Raw genomic sequence first — 19,702 nt, forward strand, 5'->3', positions numbered from 1 at the left:
GATTAAACCTAAAATCAGACTTTATAAGCATCGTATCGACGTGCCTTCTCAATTTGTTTCTTTTTGTTCCTGGACTTCACCTCTCTACATAGATTGTGTTGCCACCACACTTGGAGCGCATCCGAGAGAAGCTGGCAGAGAATATTCACGAGCTCTGGGCTGTTACTCGTATCGAACAGGGCTGGACTTACGGGACTGTGAGTATTGAGTCAGCACTGCAATACAGAATCAACAGTAGAGGAGTATTGATTCAGTGGCCATTGGCCAGATTCAGATGGTTTGGTGCGTTTATGTAGTGTCAGAGAAATATTTCAAAATCAAAGATCTCTGTCATTAATGTAGATTGGAGCTCTTAACATTTTCTCAAAAATTACATATTTTTTTTCTATACCTAAAATTCACAATATATTTAAAAGATTGAGTGATTAATATGAAGAACTAACTTAACAAACACAGTAAGAAAATAGCTCCTAAAAAAATGCAGGGATTGAGTTGATGGTGAACATGTATAAACCCCTCTTTTGAAGCATATATTAAATGGTGATTTTATTTTTTCTTTTGCTAATCAGTAAAACTGTCATCTCCCTTCACAGTTCAGGGATGACAACAAGAAACTCCATCCTTGTCTGGTGGACTTCCAAGGTCTTCCTGAACCAGAGAGAAACTACAACTTGCAGATGTCTGGCGAGACTCTTAAGTGAGTTGTTTTTTTTTTGTGAGTAGCCGAGGTGTATCTTTTCATTCTTGGATGCTGTTAGTGATAGCTGTGTCCTTGTGTCCCATAGGACTCTCCTGGCACTGGGTTGCCACGTTGGCATGGGTGACGAGAAAGCAGAGGAGAATCTCAAGAAAATCAAGCTGCCTAAGACGTATGGCTGCAAAGATAATGTTGTCTGTTTAAACAAACCTCTTTATATGATCTTTAAGGTTGTATATCTAAATATGGTATTTTGTCAACTCTCTAGCTATGTGATGAGTAATGGATACAAGCCTGCTCCCCTGGACCTCAACCATGTCAAACTAACACCAAACCAGAACCAACTTGTAGAAAAACTGGCAGAAAATGGCCATAATGTTTGGGCAAGGGACCGAGTACGGCAAGGATGGACCTACAGTATTGTGCAGGTAACCATTTTCATATTTTATTCCAAGGCTTTATTTTTTATTTTTTGGAAAATTCTGCTGATTTAAATTTTTACTTAGCAAACTATCTATCTCAAGTCCTTGTCCATTAATACAACCATAATCCAGCAGAGGCCAGTCCCCCGAAAAAACTGTACAAATAGTCTCAAATTGACATGTTCTTAAATTGAATTCAAAGTTGTATTCTGTTATGCTTTTTTAGGACATCGTAAATAAGCGAAACCCTCGTCTGGTGCCTTACAACCTGCTGGATGAGAGAACTAAGAAAACCAACCGAGACAGTGTCAACAATGCTGTCCGTACTCTCATTGGCTATGGCTACAACATTGAGCCTCCTGATCAGGAAAGCAGTAAGTCAGTTTATCTCATCCTAAAATTTGTTCAGTGCAGAAAATAAGGCAGTTTCAAAGTGCTTTAACCTCAACCATGACACCTTCAGAATCTCCTTTACTGAATATATGTCCTTTATCTTGCAGCTGGTCATGGCCTTGAGAACACCCGTGGGGACAAGGTACGAATCTTCAGGGCAGAGAAGTCGTACGCTGTCACCCAAGGAAAGTGGTACTTTGAATTTGAGGCATTGACCACAGGGGAGATGAGAGTGGGCTGGGCACGTCCTAATGTCCGCTCTGACACTGAACTGGGAGCTGATGAACTGGCCTACGTCTTTAATGGCAATAAGGTCAGTCAAGATCTTTAGGTCCACCTTAGGTACAGTCCAGTTTATGTAGACTTGGCATAATGATGTTAAAGTAAAATTACTTAATATGCTGCATAGATTTCTTTTAAAACCTTTGGATGTGGATCGGACGGATAAAATAAACCAGACTTTAGTGATATCAAGTCAACATTCAGTCAGGCTGCATCAAGACACGTCCGAACATTGACACAGTTTAAAGTGTTTGTTAAAAGTTTTATTGTGTAAATAATTAATTGATGTAATTCTTTCCAGGCTCAAAGATGGCATATTGGCAATGAACCATTTGGTCGGCAGTGGCTGTCCGGGGATGTTGTTGGTTGTATGATTGACCTGACTGAGATGAACATCATGTTTACACTGAACGGAGAAATGCTGATAAGTGACTCGGGCTCGGAGATGGCTTTCAAAGACATTGAAATCGGGGAGGGTAAGACTTAATTGTTAGGAGTATCCCTTGATAAAAAAGGAAACAATTTTATAACTTTCGGTACTTCCTACAAAAATGCAGGACAACTTAAGGGACAGCAATTCAAATATATTTGTACCCCTCAGGTTTTATCCCAGTGTGTGCCCTGGGCCTGTCTCAAGTTGGAAGAATTAATCTTGGTCAGAATGTCAGCAGCCTGCGCTACTTTGCTATCTGTGGTCTACAGGAGGGATTTGAACCTTTCGCTATCAATATGAAAAGAGACATAACCATGTGGTTCAGTAAAAGTTTGCCCCAGTTTGTGCCTGTGCCCAGTGATCACAATCATATTGAGGTAACTACTCAGTCACACCTGTAATGCTTTATTAAGATAGAACTTCAAAGCTCCTGTAGATAATTGTACTTGTTGTATAAATACGTAAATGTTGTCTCTCAGGTCTCCCGTGTAGATGGGACTGTGGACAGCGCCCCCTGTCTGAAGATGACCCATAAGACTTTTGGCTCACAGAATGCCAAAACTGATATGATGTTCTTCAGACTCAGCATGCCAGTTCAGTTCCACGAGACCTTCAAGATCCAGCCAGGCACCACCCCTCTCACCCGTGTCTTTACCATTCCTGAGGAGGAAGTAGTAGGGAAGGAGCCCGACTCAGAGTTTGAAGTTTTGAAGAAGTCTGCTAGCCGCAAGGAGCAAGAGGAGGAAAAGAAGGAGCCATCTGTTCCTAAGGAGATATCTGTGGAAAATGAGAAGGACACAATGTCAGAAAAGGGAAAGAAAAAAGGGTAAGTGTGGTAGGTTGTCTTATAAAGTGAGGCTTTTCAATAATAGACAGTTTTACTCTTTGTCACTTTGTTTCTCTTTTCTTTCTTTTCATAAAAAAATGCATCTGCTACATGCAGTCTATTGATGTTACATTATGGGTTTTCAGTTAAGTACTTTAACTGTACGCTTTAGCAATGAACAAAATTGGTTAGTGGAGCCTTAAGATTGTGTGGATGCTACAATTGTATAAATACAATATGTGATCTTCTGTGCACATTAGATTTTTCTCCAAGGCTAAGAAGGCTGCCATGACACCTCTCGCCCCTCCACCTGCCCCTCCAACAGTGCCACGTTTGTTGGAAGATGTGGTGCCCGATGATAGAGATGATCCGGATATCATCATGAGCACCACCACTGTGAGCTAAACCCTATCACGCAAGATTTATAACTAGATTTAAAATCCATTCATCAGGCTGACACGTCAGCTAATAGTACATAGCGTAGATTATAATATTATGCTGTACGTAGATAATCAAATATTGCTGCTTGTTGTTTCTGTCTTATGTTTTCTTTTTGTCATCATCTTATTTTCTTTCCTATTATTGTTTTCTGTTGTTAGTATTTCTATTCTGTGAGGATCTTTGCTGGCCAGGAGCCTACCGGTGTGTGGATTGGCTGGGTCACTCCTGACTACCACATGTATGATCCAACCTTTGACCTCTCCAAAGTGCGGAGTGTCACTGTTACTGTGGGAGATGATAAAGGCAACATACACGACAGGTTAGTTTTCACCACATTTACTTTATTTACCAAGTATTTCAAGTTGATTTATTTATTATAGTAATATTAATTAATATAATATAAAGTCATACCTATTATACAAGTGCGAGAAGAAAAGTATATAGTAAGCTTTCCAATAGTTTTTCGAATATTAGGAGTGAGGCTGCAAAGTGTGCAGATATGCGCCTTATTACCTCTGGTGTCCCGCAGGGTACAACACTTGGTCCTCTTATTTCCCGATTTATTAAGTGATGTCAGAAAATATTTAGAATCTGTCACTTTCTGCACATTTACTATGTTGTAAATTTATATTAAAATTTAAAAAATAATCTGTATTTGCAACTTATACCTCTGTGCCCCAAAAACTGAAGTTAACTTAGTTAGTTGCTGTGTGTGTTATTTTACATCATACATACATCTACACAGTTGTTTTTTCTTGAAGTATGAAGCACAGTAATTGTTACATGGTGTGGGGAGGTGACCTGGTCAGCACTCAGCAAACCCGCTTCAGCCAAGAGGACATGGTGGTTGGTTGTCTGGTTGACCTGGCAACAGGTCTCATGACCTTTACAGCTAATGGAAAAGAGATCAACACCTTCTACCAGGTAAGCAAAGTCTATACAATGTGTATATCTTTTCACATTTAATTTTAAATTATTTGTGTTACTGTGTAAAACGGGAGATGTTTTGTTTCAGGTGGAGCCCAACACCAAGCTGTTTCCTGCCGTTTTTGTTCAGCCCACTAACCAAAACCTAGTGCAGTTGGAACTGGGAAAACTCAAGGTCAGAAACTACTTTGGCTCACATGCTTCTCTTACCATTGCTTGAAACAGTTTCCATTCCTACATTCTCTAAGCTCCAGCACAACCGTGACCCTAAACAGGATCAGTCTGACATTTGCACATATTCTTTATTAATCTTTAATCTTTATAAATAATTTAAAAGAATTTCAGCCATGCTTGGCGTACTCCGGTAAAATTGGGTGTCAAATGGGGATCACTAAATGTTGGGTGTCAAATTCTCTGTGACCCCTATCCCCATCTTGGCAGTTTTAAAATGATCCCTGCCAAATAATGCATTCTCCTTAAGTTTACTTTCAGGCACTTTAGGACCGTGTGGTGGTTCACATTGATTTCATAATTCATGTCAAACATTCACTGTTTTCTCTCTTTTTCGATTTTAACTTTCTACTTTTTCTCTCTGGTATTGTCTCCCCTCCTCCCCTTACCTATCTCTATTGTAAATTAGAACATTATGCCCATCTCAGCAGCTATGTTTCGCAGTGAGCGCAAGAATCCAGTACCCCAGTGTCCTCCCAGGCTTGATGTCCAGATGTTAACACCAGTTATCTGGAGTCGCATGCCCAATCACTTCCTCAACCCGGAGGTGGGCAAAGTGAATGAGTTGTTGGGCTGGATGGTCGAGTGTACGGAACCTCTTACCATGATGGCCCTGCACATCCCAGAAGAGAACAGGTCAGTGACAGTAGCTCCAGCATGCAGACTTAAAGTTCTGAATTGCCTGCAAACATTTCCTGGTAAAAGTTGAATGTTTTAGATTTGGTGAAGTTTGTCAGCAGATTCAATAATCTTTTAAAATATAATTTATTACTGGTGCTTAGCACAGCAATCCTGTTAATTACAATCACTTGCTAAATTCTTGTTCTTTAAAGGTGACAGTATCAGCAATAAGGATTGTGGAAATTTGCTCTTTTTCTTTTTCCAACATTAAAATATAATTAAAGGTATTCCAATGAGAGTAAGAGTTACATGTATGACCTCATTACCTGTTCACTACTTGTTAGGCTTTACTTGGCATTTTTCTTAAATAACCTTGTACTTATTTTTCAAACCGGAAACAGTGGAACCTGATTTTGAGACGCTGACTTCACAGAAGATAGACCATCAGCTGCTTTAATACAATTTAAAAAAAAAAAAATTTCAGAGGAAATCAAATAAGCAGTTTACTGTACAAAATGTGGAACTATACCACTTTAAGCCATTTTGAGCTTACCAGTGTGATGTAGGGGAGAACAATGAATTTACTAACAGTTAAAATGTAATTTTTATCATTGTTATATTTGCCATATACTCAAGAAAGTTACCTCACAATCTTTACCTCATCTTTGATTGATCTTTGAGTCGGATTTTCTCCTCAGATGTATTGACATTCTGGAGCTATCTGAGCGCCAAGATCTGATGAAGTTCCACTATCACACTCTGATGCTCTACTGTGCTGTGTGTGCACTTGGCAACAACCGAGTAGCTCATGCCCTGTGCAGCCATGTGGATGAATCCCAGCTTTTCTATGCCACTGAGAACACCTACCTACCTGGACCTCTCCGCAGTGGCTACTATGACCTGCTCATCAGCATCCACCTGGAGTCTGCCAAACGAGCACGTCTTGGCACCAACAGGGAGTTTATAGTGCCCATGAACGAAGAGACTCTCAGTATCAAGCTCTATCCTGATGCAAAGAAGGCCCATTCTCTCCCCGGGGTTGGCCTCACCACCTGCTTACGGCCCAAGCTGCATTTTTCATCTATTAATTTTGTGGGTACAGACCCTGACTTGTACACACTCAGTCCAACTTTCCCTCTACAGGTAAGGGCCACAAATGGGGTCACATTGATTCAAAAATGCTATAAAGTTTTGATTGCCTTCTCTTATTAATTCTTCCCCCTGCAGGAGCTGAAGACCAGGGCTATCAGCATGTTAACAGAGGCTGTGCTGGATGGCAGTCAGGCCATGAGAGATCCAGTAGGAGGCAGTGTGGAGTTTCACTTTGTCCCAATCCTGAAGCTGATCAGTACACTACTCATTATGGGCATCTTCAATGACGAGGACACCAAGCACATCCTCAAGATGATTGATCCCAATGTTTTCAGTGGAAAGGAAGAGGAGAAAGAGGAGGGAGACAAAACTGAGGAGGGTAGGACTGCTAAAGGAACAAGTGAGGAAGAAACAGAGGAAGAACAGGAGCTTGAGGATGAAGGGGTTGGGGATGAGGAAGATGAGGACCTGAAAGATCTGGAGAAAGAAGAACATGCAGAGGAAGAGGCCAAATCTAAGGACAAAGGAGAAGAGGGTGAGAAGGGGGAGGAAGGGGCCAAAGGAGGAAAAGTGGATGGAGAGAAAGCTGAGGAGGAGAAGGAGGCAGAGGCAATTGAGGAAGAAGCCAAAGATGAGGAAGAGGCTCCTGAGGAAGGATTACTGCAGATGAAGCTGCCAGAGTCTGTCAAACTGCAGGTCAGTGAGTATTTAAAGGCTGACTGCTGTCTTTCTGTAGAATTTATATTAATTGGCTCCTTATATAAAATAATTTGTGTGAAATTTTTGAAATCTGTAATCTCATCTTGCTTTCTCAGATGTGCACACTCCTACAGTACTTCTGTGACTGTGAGCTGCGGCACAGAGTGGAAGCCATCATTGCCTATTCAGACCAGTTTGTCCAAGATATTCAGAACAACCAAAGGGTTCGCTACAACCAGTTAATGAGAGCCTTCACCATGTCGGCTGCCGAGACTGCACGCAAGACTCGGGAGTTCCGTTCACCACCACAAGAACAGGTACTTATAATTTTAACCAGAAAGCTTCTTTAGAATTACCAACTAAGGTAATTTAAAAACTTGGGTTAATGAAAAGTGCCACTAAAATTAGGTGACACTAAAAGGTAATTTCTAAGATCTATTGACATAAAACTTTTTAAAAAAACTGTATATTTATTAAAATGTACATGTACATGCTAAAGTGTTTTTTTATGTGTGCTCCTTCTCAAGGTTCTTTTGCTGACCAATTTTAAGCAATGTCAAGAGGATGATGACTGTCCAGTGCCTGAGGTTGTGAGGGACACCCTGGCTGATTTCCACACTGATCTGCTGCTTCACTGTGGTGCGAAGTCCTTTAAAGATGGTTTATTCTTTACTCTGTAGGGGTGAGTGGCTGTTACTGACCATACACTGTATCCCCATTTTACACATAGGTATACATATTGAGCAGGAAGCAGAAGAGGAGGAGGTGGACACCTCCCTAAGGGGAAGACTCCTCAGTCTGGTAGACAAGATCAAAAGCTTGCACAAGAAGAAAGAGGAGGAAAAGCCAGAGCCCGAAGAGGAGCCAAAACCCAGTAAAAACAGCCAAATTACTACTACTTAATATTTGTTGGACTTGACTTGACATTTTTCTCAAATAACCTTGTACTTCTTTTCCAGCCTGAAAGCAGTGGAAACTGATTTTGAGTAATAGTAGCAGTAGAAAATGAAAAGACACATTGACTTCACAGAATATAGACCATCATCTGCTTTGGTCCAAAAATATCAGCATCTGCCTTTGTAAATTCATAATAGTTTAATATAATTGATGATACTTGTCTGTGTCCACTTAACAAGGCACCCTTCAGGAACTCATCTCCCACACCATGATCCACTGGGCCCAGGAGTCGTTCATCCAGAACCCTGAACTTGTGCGTCTGATGTTCAGTCTGCTCCACAGGCAGTATGATGGCCTAGGCGAGCTGATTCGAGCGCTGCCCAAAGCCTACTCTATAAATGGTGTGTCTGTTCAGGACACAATGGATCTCCTTGAGTGTTTGGGACAAATACGTTCACTGCTTATTGTCCAGATGGGCCCGGAGGAGGAGCGGCTTATGATCCAGAGCATCGGGTCAGTAAGGGGGTGACACTGTTTGTCTGACAAGCTGCAGTTTTGAGGAAGATTAGTAATTTGATGTTGCCATTTTTCTATTCTAAAAGTATAATATTTAGTTTTAGTTTTGCTTTGTTATCAGTCAAGTTATAATTTAACCACACTTGTATAATTCTTCAATGTGAACTTACACCGATCAGCCTTAACATTGTGACCACCCACCTAATAACCGCCCACCTTTTGCTGCTAAAACAGCCCTGACTTCTCAAGGTACAGTATGAATACACTAAATCACTGAAGGTGTTCTATGGCACCAAACGGTTACGAGATGGGGCCTCCAAGGGTCTAATTTGTTCTTCCAGCACATTCCATGGATCCTAGATTGGGTTGATATGCCCATATAATGTGAAAGATAACGTGATTCAGGTCAACCTCTTCCATTGCTCCACGGTCAATTTTAATTCTCCTGTCTCAATTGTAAGCACTTTTGGAGATGGACATAGGCTCAGCGTAGGCCCCCTGACCGGTCTGCGGTTATGTCTAGCTATCGCAATTTGGCCCTTAAATCACTTAGATCCTTACACTTACTTCTAACAGATCCAATTCAGCGACAAAATGTTGCTGCCTAATATATCCTAACCATTTCCAGGTACCATTGTAACAAGATAACCAGTGTTATTTACTTCACCTATCTGTGGTCATATTGTAATGGCTGATGTAAATGTGTTTTAGTGATCAGGCTCTGTGGCATTTCATCCCATATGAACCAATGTGGTGTTGTTGTTGTTGTTGTTGTTCAGCACTTCAGCTGATTTAAAAAAACACAATGTAATTCTTTGTGTATTTTGACAAACACTCAGGAACATCATGAACAACAAGGTGTTCTACCAACATCCTAATCTGATGAGAGCTCTGGGAATGCACGAAACTGTCATGGAGGTGATGGTCAATGTGTTGGGTGGAGGAGGAGACTCAAAGGTAACTGTGGTGATTTTAGTATATTTGTCTTATTCAGTCTAACCCATTTAATGTAGAGACTCGTTGGATACTTGACCTTATAGTGCAACCATAGACTGTACATACCTTATTAATAAAAAATCTAATTCTTTTTAACTTTTTCTATTTAGGAGATTCGATTTCCTCAAATGGTGACCAACTGCTGTCGTTTCCTGTGTTACTTCTGTCGTATCAGCCGACAGAACCAGCGCTCCATGTTTGACCACCTGGGCTACCTGCTACAGAACAGCGGCATTGGCTTAGGTCAGGGGCAGACAACTATTACACTGTTTGCTGTATTATATACTGCACATACAGTATATAAACACATTCAGCTGTAAACTGATTCACTGGGTTGCTTTTACAGGCATGCGTGGTTCCACACCTCTGGATGTGGCCGCGGCTTCCTGCATTGACAACAATGAGTTGGCCTTGGCTCTGCAAGAGCAGGACCTGGAAATGGTTTGAGAAAAATAAAAATAGACAAGAAAAAACCACATACAAATTTACAAAAGAAGTGTTATAACTTCTCTTTGTGTTCTTTACACGCAATGATGATGTAGGTGGTGACATACTTGGCGGGTTGTGGACTGCAGATGTGTCCAGTTCTCCTGTCTAAGGGCTACCCTGACATTGGTTGGAACCCGGTTGGAGGAGAGAGATACCTGGATTTCCTTCGCTTTGCTGTCTTTGTTAATGGTCAGCACATATTCTGTCGATGGCATCTGTAGTTGTTATTGTGAATAATTGTAAATAACATTTGCACCACTGCTTCTCATAGGAGAGAGTGTGGAAGAGAATGCCAATGTTGTGGTCCGCCTGCTCATTCGTCGGCCCGAGTGCTTTGGCCCCGCCCTGAGAGGAGAGGGTGGTAATGGCCTGCTGGCTGCCATGGAAGAGGCCATCAAGATTTCAGAAGATCCAGCAAGGGATGGACCCACTGTCAAAAAAGACAGACGCTTCATGTAAGTGATGGCACATTCAGGTTCACTGACCTTTTTCATCCTCAAATTTGGATTTTCAAAATTTGAAATCAGCAATACAGTTTTACTTTGCACGTAGGCAATTTTTGACGCAGATTTTTTTTTTATATAAAGCAATTTTCTTGGTTGGTAGGTTTGGTGGAGAGGAACAGCATGAGGAGAACCGTGTACATTTGGGAAATGCTGTTATGTCCTTTTACTCGGCCCTTATTGATCTGTTGGGTCGCTGTGCCCCTGAGATGCATGTGAGTAGAAGGCCTGTTTTACAGTATTGAGTCTCTTAAGCCCCCTGAAACAGTGATCCAATGAGTAGTTGATGAGTAGGTGCCAGTTTCTTACAGTTTTTCTTACATTTTCATATCTACAGCTGATCCATGCAGGCAAGGGTGAAGCTCTAAGAATCAGGGCCATCCTGAGGTCACTGGTGCCGATAGAGGACCTTGTGGGGGTCATCAGCTTGCCTGTGCAGATTCCTGCCTATGGCAAAGGTCAGATAAAGAGTTACAATGTGTGTGTAATGTGTAAATATAGACATTTACAAAATGTAGGCACATTTGATATCTTCTGTCTAAATTGCAGATGGTCAGATTATTGAACCTAAGATGTCAGCCAGTTTTGTGCCGGACCACAAGGCCTCCATGGTGCTATTTCTTGATAGAGTGTATGGTATTGATAACCAGGACTTCTTGCTTCACGTTCTGGAGGTTGGCTTTCTGCCTGACATGAGAGCTGCAGCTTCTCTTGACACAGTAAGTGGGGAAAGACACAAAAGACAAGTAAATTACCAAGAGAGATGTCATATCAAATCTGGATACTGTTGTAATTTATAATGCTCTCACAAACGACTGCCCTCTTTTCTCATTAAAGGTGGCGTTCAGTACAACTGAAATGGCTTTGGCACTGAACCGTTACCTCTGTTCAGCTGTTCTCCCTCTGCTCACTAAGTGTGCCCCACTGTTTGCTGGGACGGACCACCGGGCCATCATGATCGACTCCATGCTCCACACCATCTATCGTTTGTCTCGTGGTCGAGCCCTTACCAAGGCTCAGAGAGACGTCATAGAGGAGTGCCTCATGTCGCTCTGCAAGTCAGTACAAAAACCAAACCAGTCTGTTTTCATTTATTCTCTGTTTAACCAGAAAGTTCAAAACAGTCACTTTGGTCATGATAAAAATTTGATCCCTTTTACAGATACCTTCGACCCTCCATGCTGCAGCATCTGCTTAGAAGGCTGGTATTTGATGTTCCCATCCTCAATGAATATGCAAAGATGCCTCTCAAGGTTTGCTTTTAAATAAAAACTTTTCTAGTTGTTTTGTTTTTGTTTTATTTTATGATGTGAAATCAAATAAATGATACAGAAATCCATCTAAACACTGATTAAAGATAACCGTGACTACTAAATTATGGGGTGGATTATGCATGACAGGCACAAATATTTCTTTATGGTAATACAGTGTTTGTTAACAGTTGTTATATGTTGGTATTCAATTGCTGGTTAATGTCCTCCAGTTAATTTACCTTTGTGATTTTGTTGTTTCAGTTGTTGACCAATCACTACGAGCGCTGTTGGAAGTATTACTGCCTGCCTAATGGATGGGCTAATTTTGGAGTGACGTCAGAGGAAGAGCTGCATCTTTCCCGTAAACTCTTTTGGGGAATCTTTGAGTCTTTGGCTCACAAAGTGAGAAAAGAATCTCATGGAATCCTCTTGCAATGTAGCAGGGTTAGAATTCCTGCAATTATTAATGCAACTTCTCTACTGTCATCCAACTTCTAGAAATTTGATGCAGAGCTATTCAAGATTGCCATGCCCTGCCTCTGTGCTATAGCAGGAGCCATCCCACCTGACTATGTAGATGCCACCTACTCCTCTCACACTGAGAAAAAGGCCTCTGTGGATGCTGAAGGCAACTTTGATCCCAAACCAGTGGAGACCACAAAGTAAGCATTGTTGCAAGACCAGTAGACTGGTTCATAGAAAACTATCCTTATGCAACAGTACATTTTCCACACATAATAATATAAGTAATAATAATAATATTCTTTTATGCTTTTATAAAGACGACATTTTGACAGACAATCATTTGACAAACACACTTATCTAAAGCAACCTATAAGTAAGGAATACACACAGGGGCACTTAGATTTTCTTGCCAAAGGACACTTTGACATGTTGTTAGGACGTACAGGGAATCACACACTAATTTCGCAGTTCATGGTCGCATGCTCTACCAGCTAGGTTGCCCCGCAATAGAAAACACTTGTTTTTGAAATTACCAATGATTAAAATGTAATGTACTATACAGTATCACTCAATTTTAATCAAAACATGTAGCGACAGTGAGACGACATATTTCGATGTAATTTATATAAATAATTCACAGTTGATTTCATTCTAATAAAAGTATTCCAATGGTAGGTTTAGTTGATAGCTTGTGGGAATCACAACCTGTATAGCATTAAATTGACTTTTTTTTTTTTATTTATTAAAAGCACCATCATCCCAGAAAGGTTGGATCCATTCATCAACAAGTATGCAGAGCATACTCATGACAGATGGGCATTTGAAAAGGTCAGTTATAAAAAATTTTAAATGTATAAATATATCGAGTCCCTGTTAAATATTTTAACACAAAGCAATGATTGTCTCAACGGTTCAAATCAATTTCTAGATTCAGAACAACTGGACCTATGGAGAGGTTTTAGATGAGAATGCAAAGACTCACCCAATGCTCCGCCCATACAAAACATTTTCTGAAAAGGTAATCACACATTAATTTGTGTTTAGTTTGAATCGCTAACGTCCTGATCACAAAGGCACTAATCTGTAACTAACCCTTTTTTAGTATGTGCGCCTTCAGATATGAGGAGGCCGGTAATGCTAAAATTAAATTGAATGTTTTATATAATATGTTTTTTATGAGTTTGACAGACAAATAATTACTAGATAAATGCTCCTTTCTCTGTTTCATAGGACAAGGAGATCTATCGTTGGCCAATCAAAGAATCCATCAAAGCCATGCTGGCATGGGAGTGGACCTTGGAGAAAGCCAGGGATGGGGAGGGAGAGGTCGAGAAAAAGGCTGCCACCACACGCAAGATCTCCCAAACTGCTCAGGTGCCGCAGAGATTAATGATTTAAAACATTCAGTTCAAACAATTATTGATGCTGTGCTTCACATTATTTTGATATTCTCTCCTTCAGCTTAATTACACGATTAAAACAGTTTATGGAAACATCACCCCTCAACCTCAAATGGAGAGCCACTATTCCACTTCATGGGATGTGTTTTCTTTTTCAGGCTACTTATGATCCGAGTCATGGCTACAACCCTCAGCCAGTAGACATCACAGGAATGGCTCTGTCCAGAGAGTTGCAGGTGTGCATTTTTCTGCCACTTGTCAGTGCTCTTTTACTTCAAAATACTGATAAGTTTTGTATTTTTGCCGAGACATTTGTCAGGAGCCTGTGAAATTAATTTTCTTACCCTCTCCTTGCAGTCTATGGCTGAACAGCTGGCTGAAAACTATCACAACACGTGGGGCAGGAAGAAGAAGTTGGAACTACAGTCCAAAGGTTTGAAGGGTTTCTGTAATGTACCTGTAATGAGGGTAATGCTTCTAATTTGCAGTTTTTTTTATTTCAAAATGATTTGTGCTCCTGTTAGGGGGTGGCACCCATCCTTTGCTTGTACCTTACGACACCCTGACGGCTAAGGAGAAGGCCAGAGACAGGGAGAAGGCCCAAGACCTGCTGAAGTTCCTCCAGCTCAATGGATACGCTGTGACTAGGTCGGCTGATATTGTACCATTTGGGTTTTGGGTTTTCTCCACAAGTTTTCCCTGTCTTTTTTTCACTCACTCTTCTCTATCCTTAGGGGTCTAAAGGACATGGAGCAGGACATTTCCTCAATTGAAAAGCGTTTTGCCTATGGTTTTCTCCAGAAGCTTCTTAAATGGATGGACATTGCCCAGGAGTTCATCGCACATCTTGGTACTGTGGTTTGAAAGACTGCTCACTGGAGTAGCATATTTAAGTGTAGGCATTGCCACTGCCAAAATATTCCTTTTGACCAAGGGCCGACTTATTTTTGTTTTGTGTTTTAACAGAGGCTGTGGTTAGCAGCGGTAGAGTGGAAAAGTCTCCACACGAACAGGAGATCAAATTCTTTGCCAAGGTGAACTGCTCAAAGCGTTTATTGAGGTCTCTTGGTTTTGAGAACTCACTTTCCTCTGTAGAAATCTCAGTGTTTTTCTTGGATTAATTAATAAATGCTTTTATCTCGGTTTGCTTTCTACAGATTCTCTTGCCACTGATAAACCAATACTTCAAGAACCATTGCCTGTACTTTCTGTCCACTCCAGCTAAAGTCTTGGGTAGTGGAGGGCATTCTTCCAATAAGGAGAAGGAGATGATTGCTAGGTATATCATCTTATTGAAACAAGTGGTTTGTTTGCTGAATTATGTGACATGAACTCCCTAACCATTTCTTTTAGTACAGTACTTTCATGTAATAGTGTCTGTCCTCTACCTCTTCCATGTTTCTTCATCTCTCGCCTATTGTGCAATATCCTTTATTTCCTTGACCTCCCTTTTGCTTTCTGTGTCACTTCAAACATCTTTGCTGCCCTGTTTCCCCTCCCTGTCCTCTTTTCTCCTTCTACCTCAGTATCTTCTGTAAGTTGGCTGCTTTGGTGAGGCACAGAGTATCTCTTTTTGGTAAGGAACCTGCATGGTGGCGTTATGACCTATCATCATCTCTGTCCCTCTGTATTTGTTTTCTTGTGCTTTTTCACCACCTATTCTTTCCCCATCTTCTCATTTACCCACTAATCCGTGCTGTACCACAGATTGACATTTAGTCGATTTTTTCCTTTCTCTCATTGCCCCTCTCTGTGTCTAATGCTTCTCTCTCTCTTTGGCTTAGCTTTGCTCAGCTTTGATGTTTTTGGCAAGCCGGTGTTTTTCAAAGTTGTGGGTTTTTTTGTTTATAAGGCCTAGAATCAGATTAGCACCCAGAAACCAGGGGTGACGAGCATGAATGTCTGCAGTGTTGTCAGTAATCTACAGATGGTATTGTACTGTAGCTCTGTCATGCGTTTTTAGTCTGGCTTGTATGAGGCAATATATGCTATATCCTCATTCTTGTCCCACTTCACCACCACATCTTTATAGTAGTGAGACCCTCTTATGTAACTAGTTTTTATTAGACAGTTACAGCCGCTTCATACTGAACACTTTGCTCACTAGTACCACATGGTACGTTACATGATAGTCAAAGTGCCTATGTCAAACTGCAAAATGGAGATATTGCACTTTAGGTGTTGCCCCACCTTAATCAACGGTTTCATAATGGCCTGTTTATGTTGTCTATGTGATGTAATATACAATACGTGATTTGTAGGAACGAAAACTTTTAAAGTACTTTGGTTTTTGGTCAGTGTTCTCTAATATGCTTTACAATAACTGTATGCCCTGCTTTCTGTTTGTTTAAAATAAAACTTTTAATTCTAACACCTTTACAATTATAAATAAACCCAGCCTTCTGACAACACAACACTGTCGTGTTGATTTCAGGAACGGATGCAAGTGCAGTTGTAAACTGTCTGCACATTCTCTCCCGATCACTGGATGCCAGGTAAACCACAATCGATTTATACCTCATCAAGAGCACTGAAAATAGAAACCGAATATCTAACATTATGTATCTCTTTGGACTGTTCTTTTGTAACCCTCCTTTCAAGGACTGTTATGAAGTCGGGTCCTGAGATTGTGAAAGCTGGTCTGCGCCAGTTTTTTGAGAGTGCTGCAGACGACATTGAGAAGATGGTTGAGAATCTAAAACTGGGCAAAATGTCAAGTCGAACCCAGGTCAGAGACAGTGCCGCTCTTCTTTTAACACGCTAGTTGATGTTTCTTGGAGCTCATATCTGCATTGCTGTATGTGTGTCTCTGTAGGTCAAGGGTGTGTCTCAGAACATCAACTACACTACCACTGCTCTGCTGCCCGTGCTCACTTCACTATTTGATCACATTGCCCAGCACCAGTTTGGAGATGACGTTATGTGTAAGTGAAGTGCTTCTTCTCAATAAAAGTTATCATGGACCCTTCAAATCACTGAAACAAAGCATAAGTAATGCCTCTCTCCTCTATATCCTCAGTGGACGATTTGCAAATATCTTGCTATCGGTTAATGTGCAGTATCTATTCTTTGGGCACTGTAAAGACTCCACATGTAGAGAAGTGAGTACAGACGTTTCTTGAATCACAAGAATAACAGAATAAATTCTAACAGGAAAAACAATGAATGTGTGCTTTAAGTGATTGATTGTACATTACAAGAGAATTTTGTGTGTGTTTATTTATTTACTTACTTATTTTTCTTCATACGCTGTACAGACAGCGGCCAGCTCTCGGAGAGTGTTTGGCTCACTTAGCAGCTGCCATGCCGGTGGCCTTCCTTGAGCCAGCATTAAATGAGTTCAACACGTTTTCTGTTTACACCACCAAGACTCCTAGAGAGAGAACCAGTGGGTTATAGCATGTTTTACTTCTTTAGGTCCCAGCATTTTAAATATAAGAAATATTACAAAATATTGCAAAATTATTTTTAATTAACATTTTTCTTTTTTTTGGCTGCTCTTTCCCTTATCAGTCCTGGGTCTACCCAATCGAGTGGAGGAGCTGTGCACTGACATTCCTGAGCTTGAAGTCTTGATGAAGGAGATCCATGACCTGGCTGAGTCTGGGGCTCGTTACACAGAAATGCCCCATGTGATTGAAATCACCCTGCCCATGCTGTGTAACTACCTCCCACGTTGGTGGGAGAGGGGCCAAGAAAATTTCCCTGAGCAGGAGGGCCAGCTCTGCACTGCTGTCACCTCTGAGCATCTCAACCAGCTGTTGGGTAGCATCATGAAGATTGTGGTTAACAACCTGGGTATAGATGAGGCCTCTTGGATGAAGAGGTTGGCAGGTCAGTCATAAGAAAAATATCAAGCTGAAATGCTTTTGGTGATGTGAGACATATGCAGCCCCCCAAAGTGGGGAGAAGTTCTATAAGTTGATTGCTCTGATTGCATCAGCCATGCTTGCTTGAGGTTATATGCCAGGCAACTGCGAAGTCTGATTTGGAGACCACTTCAGTTCTAAGAATTAATCTTGTATTTAATTTTTTATTTCAAAATAAGTAAAACTTATGGTCCTTTATTACAAAAATTGATAAATAAAGCGTCTTGCAAACTAAAATATGCTTTCACTGTTAGTTTTACTTTTTATGCAAGCAACGCATGAATTATAAAGTCTACATTTACATTGTCATAATTATTACATCTCATATTTGGAGAATGGATGCAATTGGATGCTTATTCTGACTTTTGTTAATATCTGTGTGCCCCTTGTCCAGTTTTTGCCCAGCCCATTGTCAGCAGGGCTAAAGCAGAGATGCTTAAATCACACTTTATCCCCACCATGGAAAAACTGAAGAAGCGATCAGGAAAGGTGGTGGCTGAGGAGGAGCAGCTGCGCATGGAGGGCAAGACGGAGGTGGACAGTGAGAACGGGACCATTCGAGATGAGTTTGCTGTGCTTTGTCGAGACTTGTACGCTCTCTACCCTTTGCTCATTCGCTACGTGGACAATAACAGGTAACTGGGTGTACTGACGGAATGACAAACGTGGAGAAGACATTATTGCTGTTATCAATAAATTATACTGTTTGTATTACACAAAATAATGAATAATTAATCTCTATTACTTTCATAGATTGAAAATGTGTAACTAGAAAACAAAGAATATCTTACTGCCAAAGTGACGTTAGCTTTTTAAACAAACCGTGTTAAAAAGGTTCTGGACATATTGTCAAAATCATGTACATTCTGCATGTGATCAGATTTTTTACAATAAGTTTAAAAGATAGTTTTACATTTATTTGATCTCCACTCAGCCTTCTGAGCATATAACTACATATATACTGTATATGACTTATGTATATGAGTAGTTTTTATAAAATAAAGCCAGTATGGTCAGTAGCCTTAAAGTCTTGGCTCCTTGGAATCACAGGCTGATGATTCAAGTACTTGAGTTAATCTATGAATGTCATCACTTTATTTGTTTATAGGGCAAGGTGGTTGACTTGTCCAGATCCAGATGCAGAGGAACTTTTCAGGATGGTGGGAGAGGTCTTCATATTCTGGTCCAAATCCCATGTGAGTCTTCTGGTTTCTACAATGTTTTGCTATTTATTTTTCCTTTTGTGCGCATTTTGTCTGTCCTTTGCAATTTATTGTTTTGCTTGTGTAAATCCCTTACAGAATTTCAAGAGGGAGGAGCAAAACTTTGTGGTGATGAATGAGATCAATAACATGTCCTTCTTGACTGCTGACAGTAAAAGCAAGATGAGCAAGGTGAGAGTGTACAAGCAGACACAAATCCAAGTCAAACATAGCCTGTCTTATTCACTTAATCCATGTAACATAGCATAATTATTTCACTAACTCAACCCATTGCAAGCAGAGGAAGATTTAAAAGGAAATGCCTTTTAATCTCTTCTAAGTTATGACTTCGTTCCTTTCCTGTAATTTGTTGTGTGACTTAAAAGAAAGAAGATAAGTATGTCAAGCAAGTGATTATACAGTAAATAAAGCTTTTCTGTAAATGTCACAGTAATATGCTATTTTATATAACTAATAACATCCTTTTCCAGGACAGTGTATACACACTCATTGGCCACTTTATTAGGTACACCTGTACAATCTAATGCAGTCCAATTCAGAAGCACTGCCATGAATTTTACTTTTACAATGTTATAATTTCTAAGTTTTTAAGCTGGAAGTGTCAGAAAGGTGATAATTCTACTAAGTTTGTTTGTGGAGTTGTACTGGGGTGCATTATAGGAAGAGGTGGTTCTAAAGTTTTGGCCACCTCATTCATTCTAAATACCTAATAAAGTGGCCAGTTTGTGTATAGTATTTAGGAGTGAAGCTAACTATCTTTTCTCCTTATATCCTGTGTCGGGGTTGGACACCGGGCCACTAGGCCGGAGATGGAGAGGTTAGACTATGTTTGTGCACGAAAGCTGTGCTGATCGCATGGCACCCTGAGTTTGGGGAGGCATTTCATCAAGCTCCCCCATGGACTACCACACTTTTTACATATAGGCCCCAATAATCACACACACACACACAGAACATACACACAAACAAGGTCATCGGAACATTGATACTATTGGGAAATAACACAATCGTGGATATTTTGTGGTAG

General features: G+C 40.6%; 1 protein-coding gene across 15 annotated transcripts in view; it reads left to right on the forward strand.

The window, feature by feature from the left end:
* Positions 1–19,702, forward strand: part of ryr1b (ryanodine receptor 1b (skeletal)) — a 63,941-nt gene that overhangs the window by 23,999 nt on the left and 20,240 nt on the right. For 12 of the 15 annotated variants that reach the window (XM_067508291.1, XM_067508292.1, XM_067508290.1 and 9 more), the window contains 52 exons: positions 93–197; positions 594–697; positions 786–869; positions 966–1,125; positions 1,346–1,493; positions 1,620–1,825; positions 2,096–2,270; positions 2,396–2,604; positions 2,707–3,053; positions 3,314–3,449; positions 3,653–3,813; positions 4,256–4,418; positions 4,510–4,596; positions 5,062–5,288; positions 5,972–6,416; positions 6,501–7,061; positions 7,181–7,381; positions 7,592–7,703; positions 7,795–7,938; positions 8,201–8,474; positions 9,317–9,434; positions 9,584–9,716; positions 9,820–9,914; positions 10,016–10,151; positions 10,234–10,417; positions 10,569–10,680; positions 10,803–10,923; positions 11,015–11,184; positions 11,303–11,523; positions 11,628–11,718; positions 11,980–12,120; positions 12,217–12,380; positions 12,933–13,011; positions 13,112–13,201; positions 13,414–13,557; positions 13,742–13,819; positions 13,941–14,016; positions 14,108–14,231; positions 14,318–14,433; positions 14,550–14,617; positions 14,741–14,862; positions 15,110–15,159; positions 16,018–16,078; positions 16,185–16,311; positions 16,399–16,507; positions 16,603–16,684; positions 16,841–16,971; positions 17,097–17,417; positions 17,847–18,087; positions 18,561–18,648; positions 18,754–18,846; positions 19,478–19,492. In XM_067508291.1, the coding sequence (XP_067364392.1) occupies positions 93–197; positions 594–697; positions 786–869; positions 966–1,125; positions 1,346–1,493; positions 1,620–1,825; positions 2,096–2,270; positions 2,396–2,604; positions 2,707–3,053; positions 3,314–3,449; positions 3,653–3,813; positions 4,256–4,418; positions 4,510–4,596; positions 5,062–5,288; positions 5,972–6,416; positions 6,501–7,061; positions 7,181–7,381; positions 7,592–7,703; positions 7,795–7,938; positions 8,201–8,474; positions 9,317–9,434; positions 9,584–9,716; positions 9,820–9,914; positions 10,016–10,151; positions 10,234–10,417; positions 10,569–10,680; positions 10,803–10,923; positions 11,015–11,184; positions 11,303–11,523; positions 11,628–11,718; positions 11,980–12,120; positions 12,217–12,380; positions 12,933–13,011; positions 13,112–13,201; positions 13,414–13,557; positions 13,742–13,819; positions 13,941–14,016; positions 14,108–14,231; positions 14,318–14,433; positions 14,550–14,617; positions 14,741–14,862; positions 15,110–15,159; positions 16,018–16,078; positions 16,185–16,311; positions 16,399–16,507; positions 16,603–16,684; positions 16,841–16,971; positions 17,097–17,417; positions 17,847–18,087; positions 18,561–18,648; positions 18,754–18,846; positions 19,478–19,492 (7,950 nt within the window). The remainder of the gene's footprint in view (positions 1–92; positions 198–593; positions 698–785; positions 870–965; positions 1,126–1,345; positions 1,494–1,619; positions 1,826–2,095; positions 2,271–2,395; positions 2,605–2,706; positions 3,054–3,313; positions 3,450–3,652; positions 3,814–4,255; positions 4,419–4,509; positions 4,597–5,061; positions 5,289–5,971; positions 6,417–6,500; positions 7,062–7,180; positions 7,382–7,591; positions 7,704–7,794; positions 7,939–8,200; positions 8,475–9,316; positions 9,435–9,583; positions 9,717–9,819; positions 9,915–10,015; positions 10,152–10,233; positions 10,418–10,568; positions 10,681–10,802; positions 10,924–11,014; positions 11,185–11,302; positions 11,524–11,627; positions 11,719–11,979; positions 12,121–12,216; positions 12,381–12,932; positions 13,012–13,111; positions 13,202–13,413; positions 13,558–13,741; positions 13,820–13,940; positions 14,017–14,107; positions 14,232–14,317; positions 14,434–14,549; positions 14,618–14,740; positions 14,863–15,109; positions 15,160–16,017; positions 16,079–16,184; positions 16,312–16,398; positions 16,508–16,602; positions 16,685–16,840; positions 16,972–17,096; positions 17,418–17,846; positions 18,088–18,560; positions 18,649–18,753; positions 18,847–19,477; positions 19,493–19,702) is intronic. The other 3 variants (XM_067508293.1, XM_067508298.1, XM_067508303.1) reach the window with 1 other exon arrangement.

Source organism: Channa argus, chromosome 6 (genome assembly GCF_033026475.1).
Source record: "Channa argus isolate prfri chromosome 6, Channa argus male v1.0, whole genome shotgun sequence".
NCBI lineage: Eukaryota > Metazoa > Chordata > Actinopteri > Anabantiformes > Channidae > Channa > Channa argus.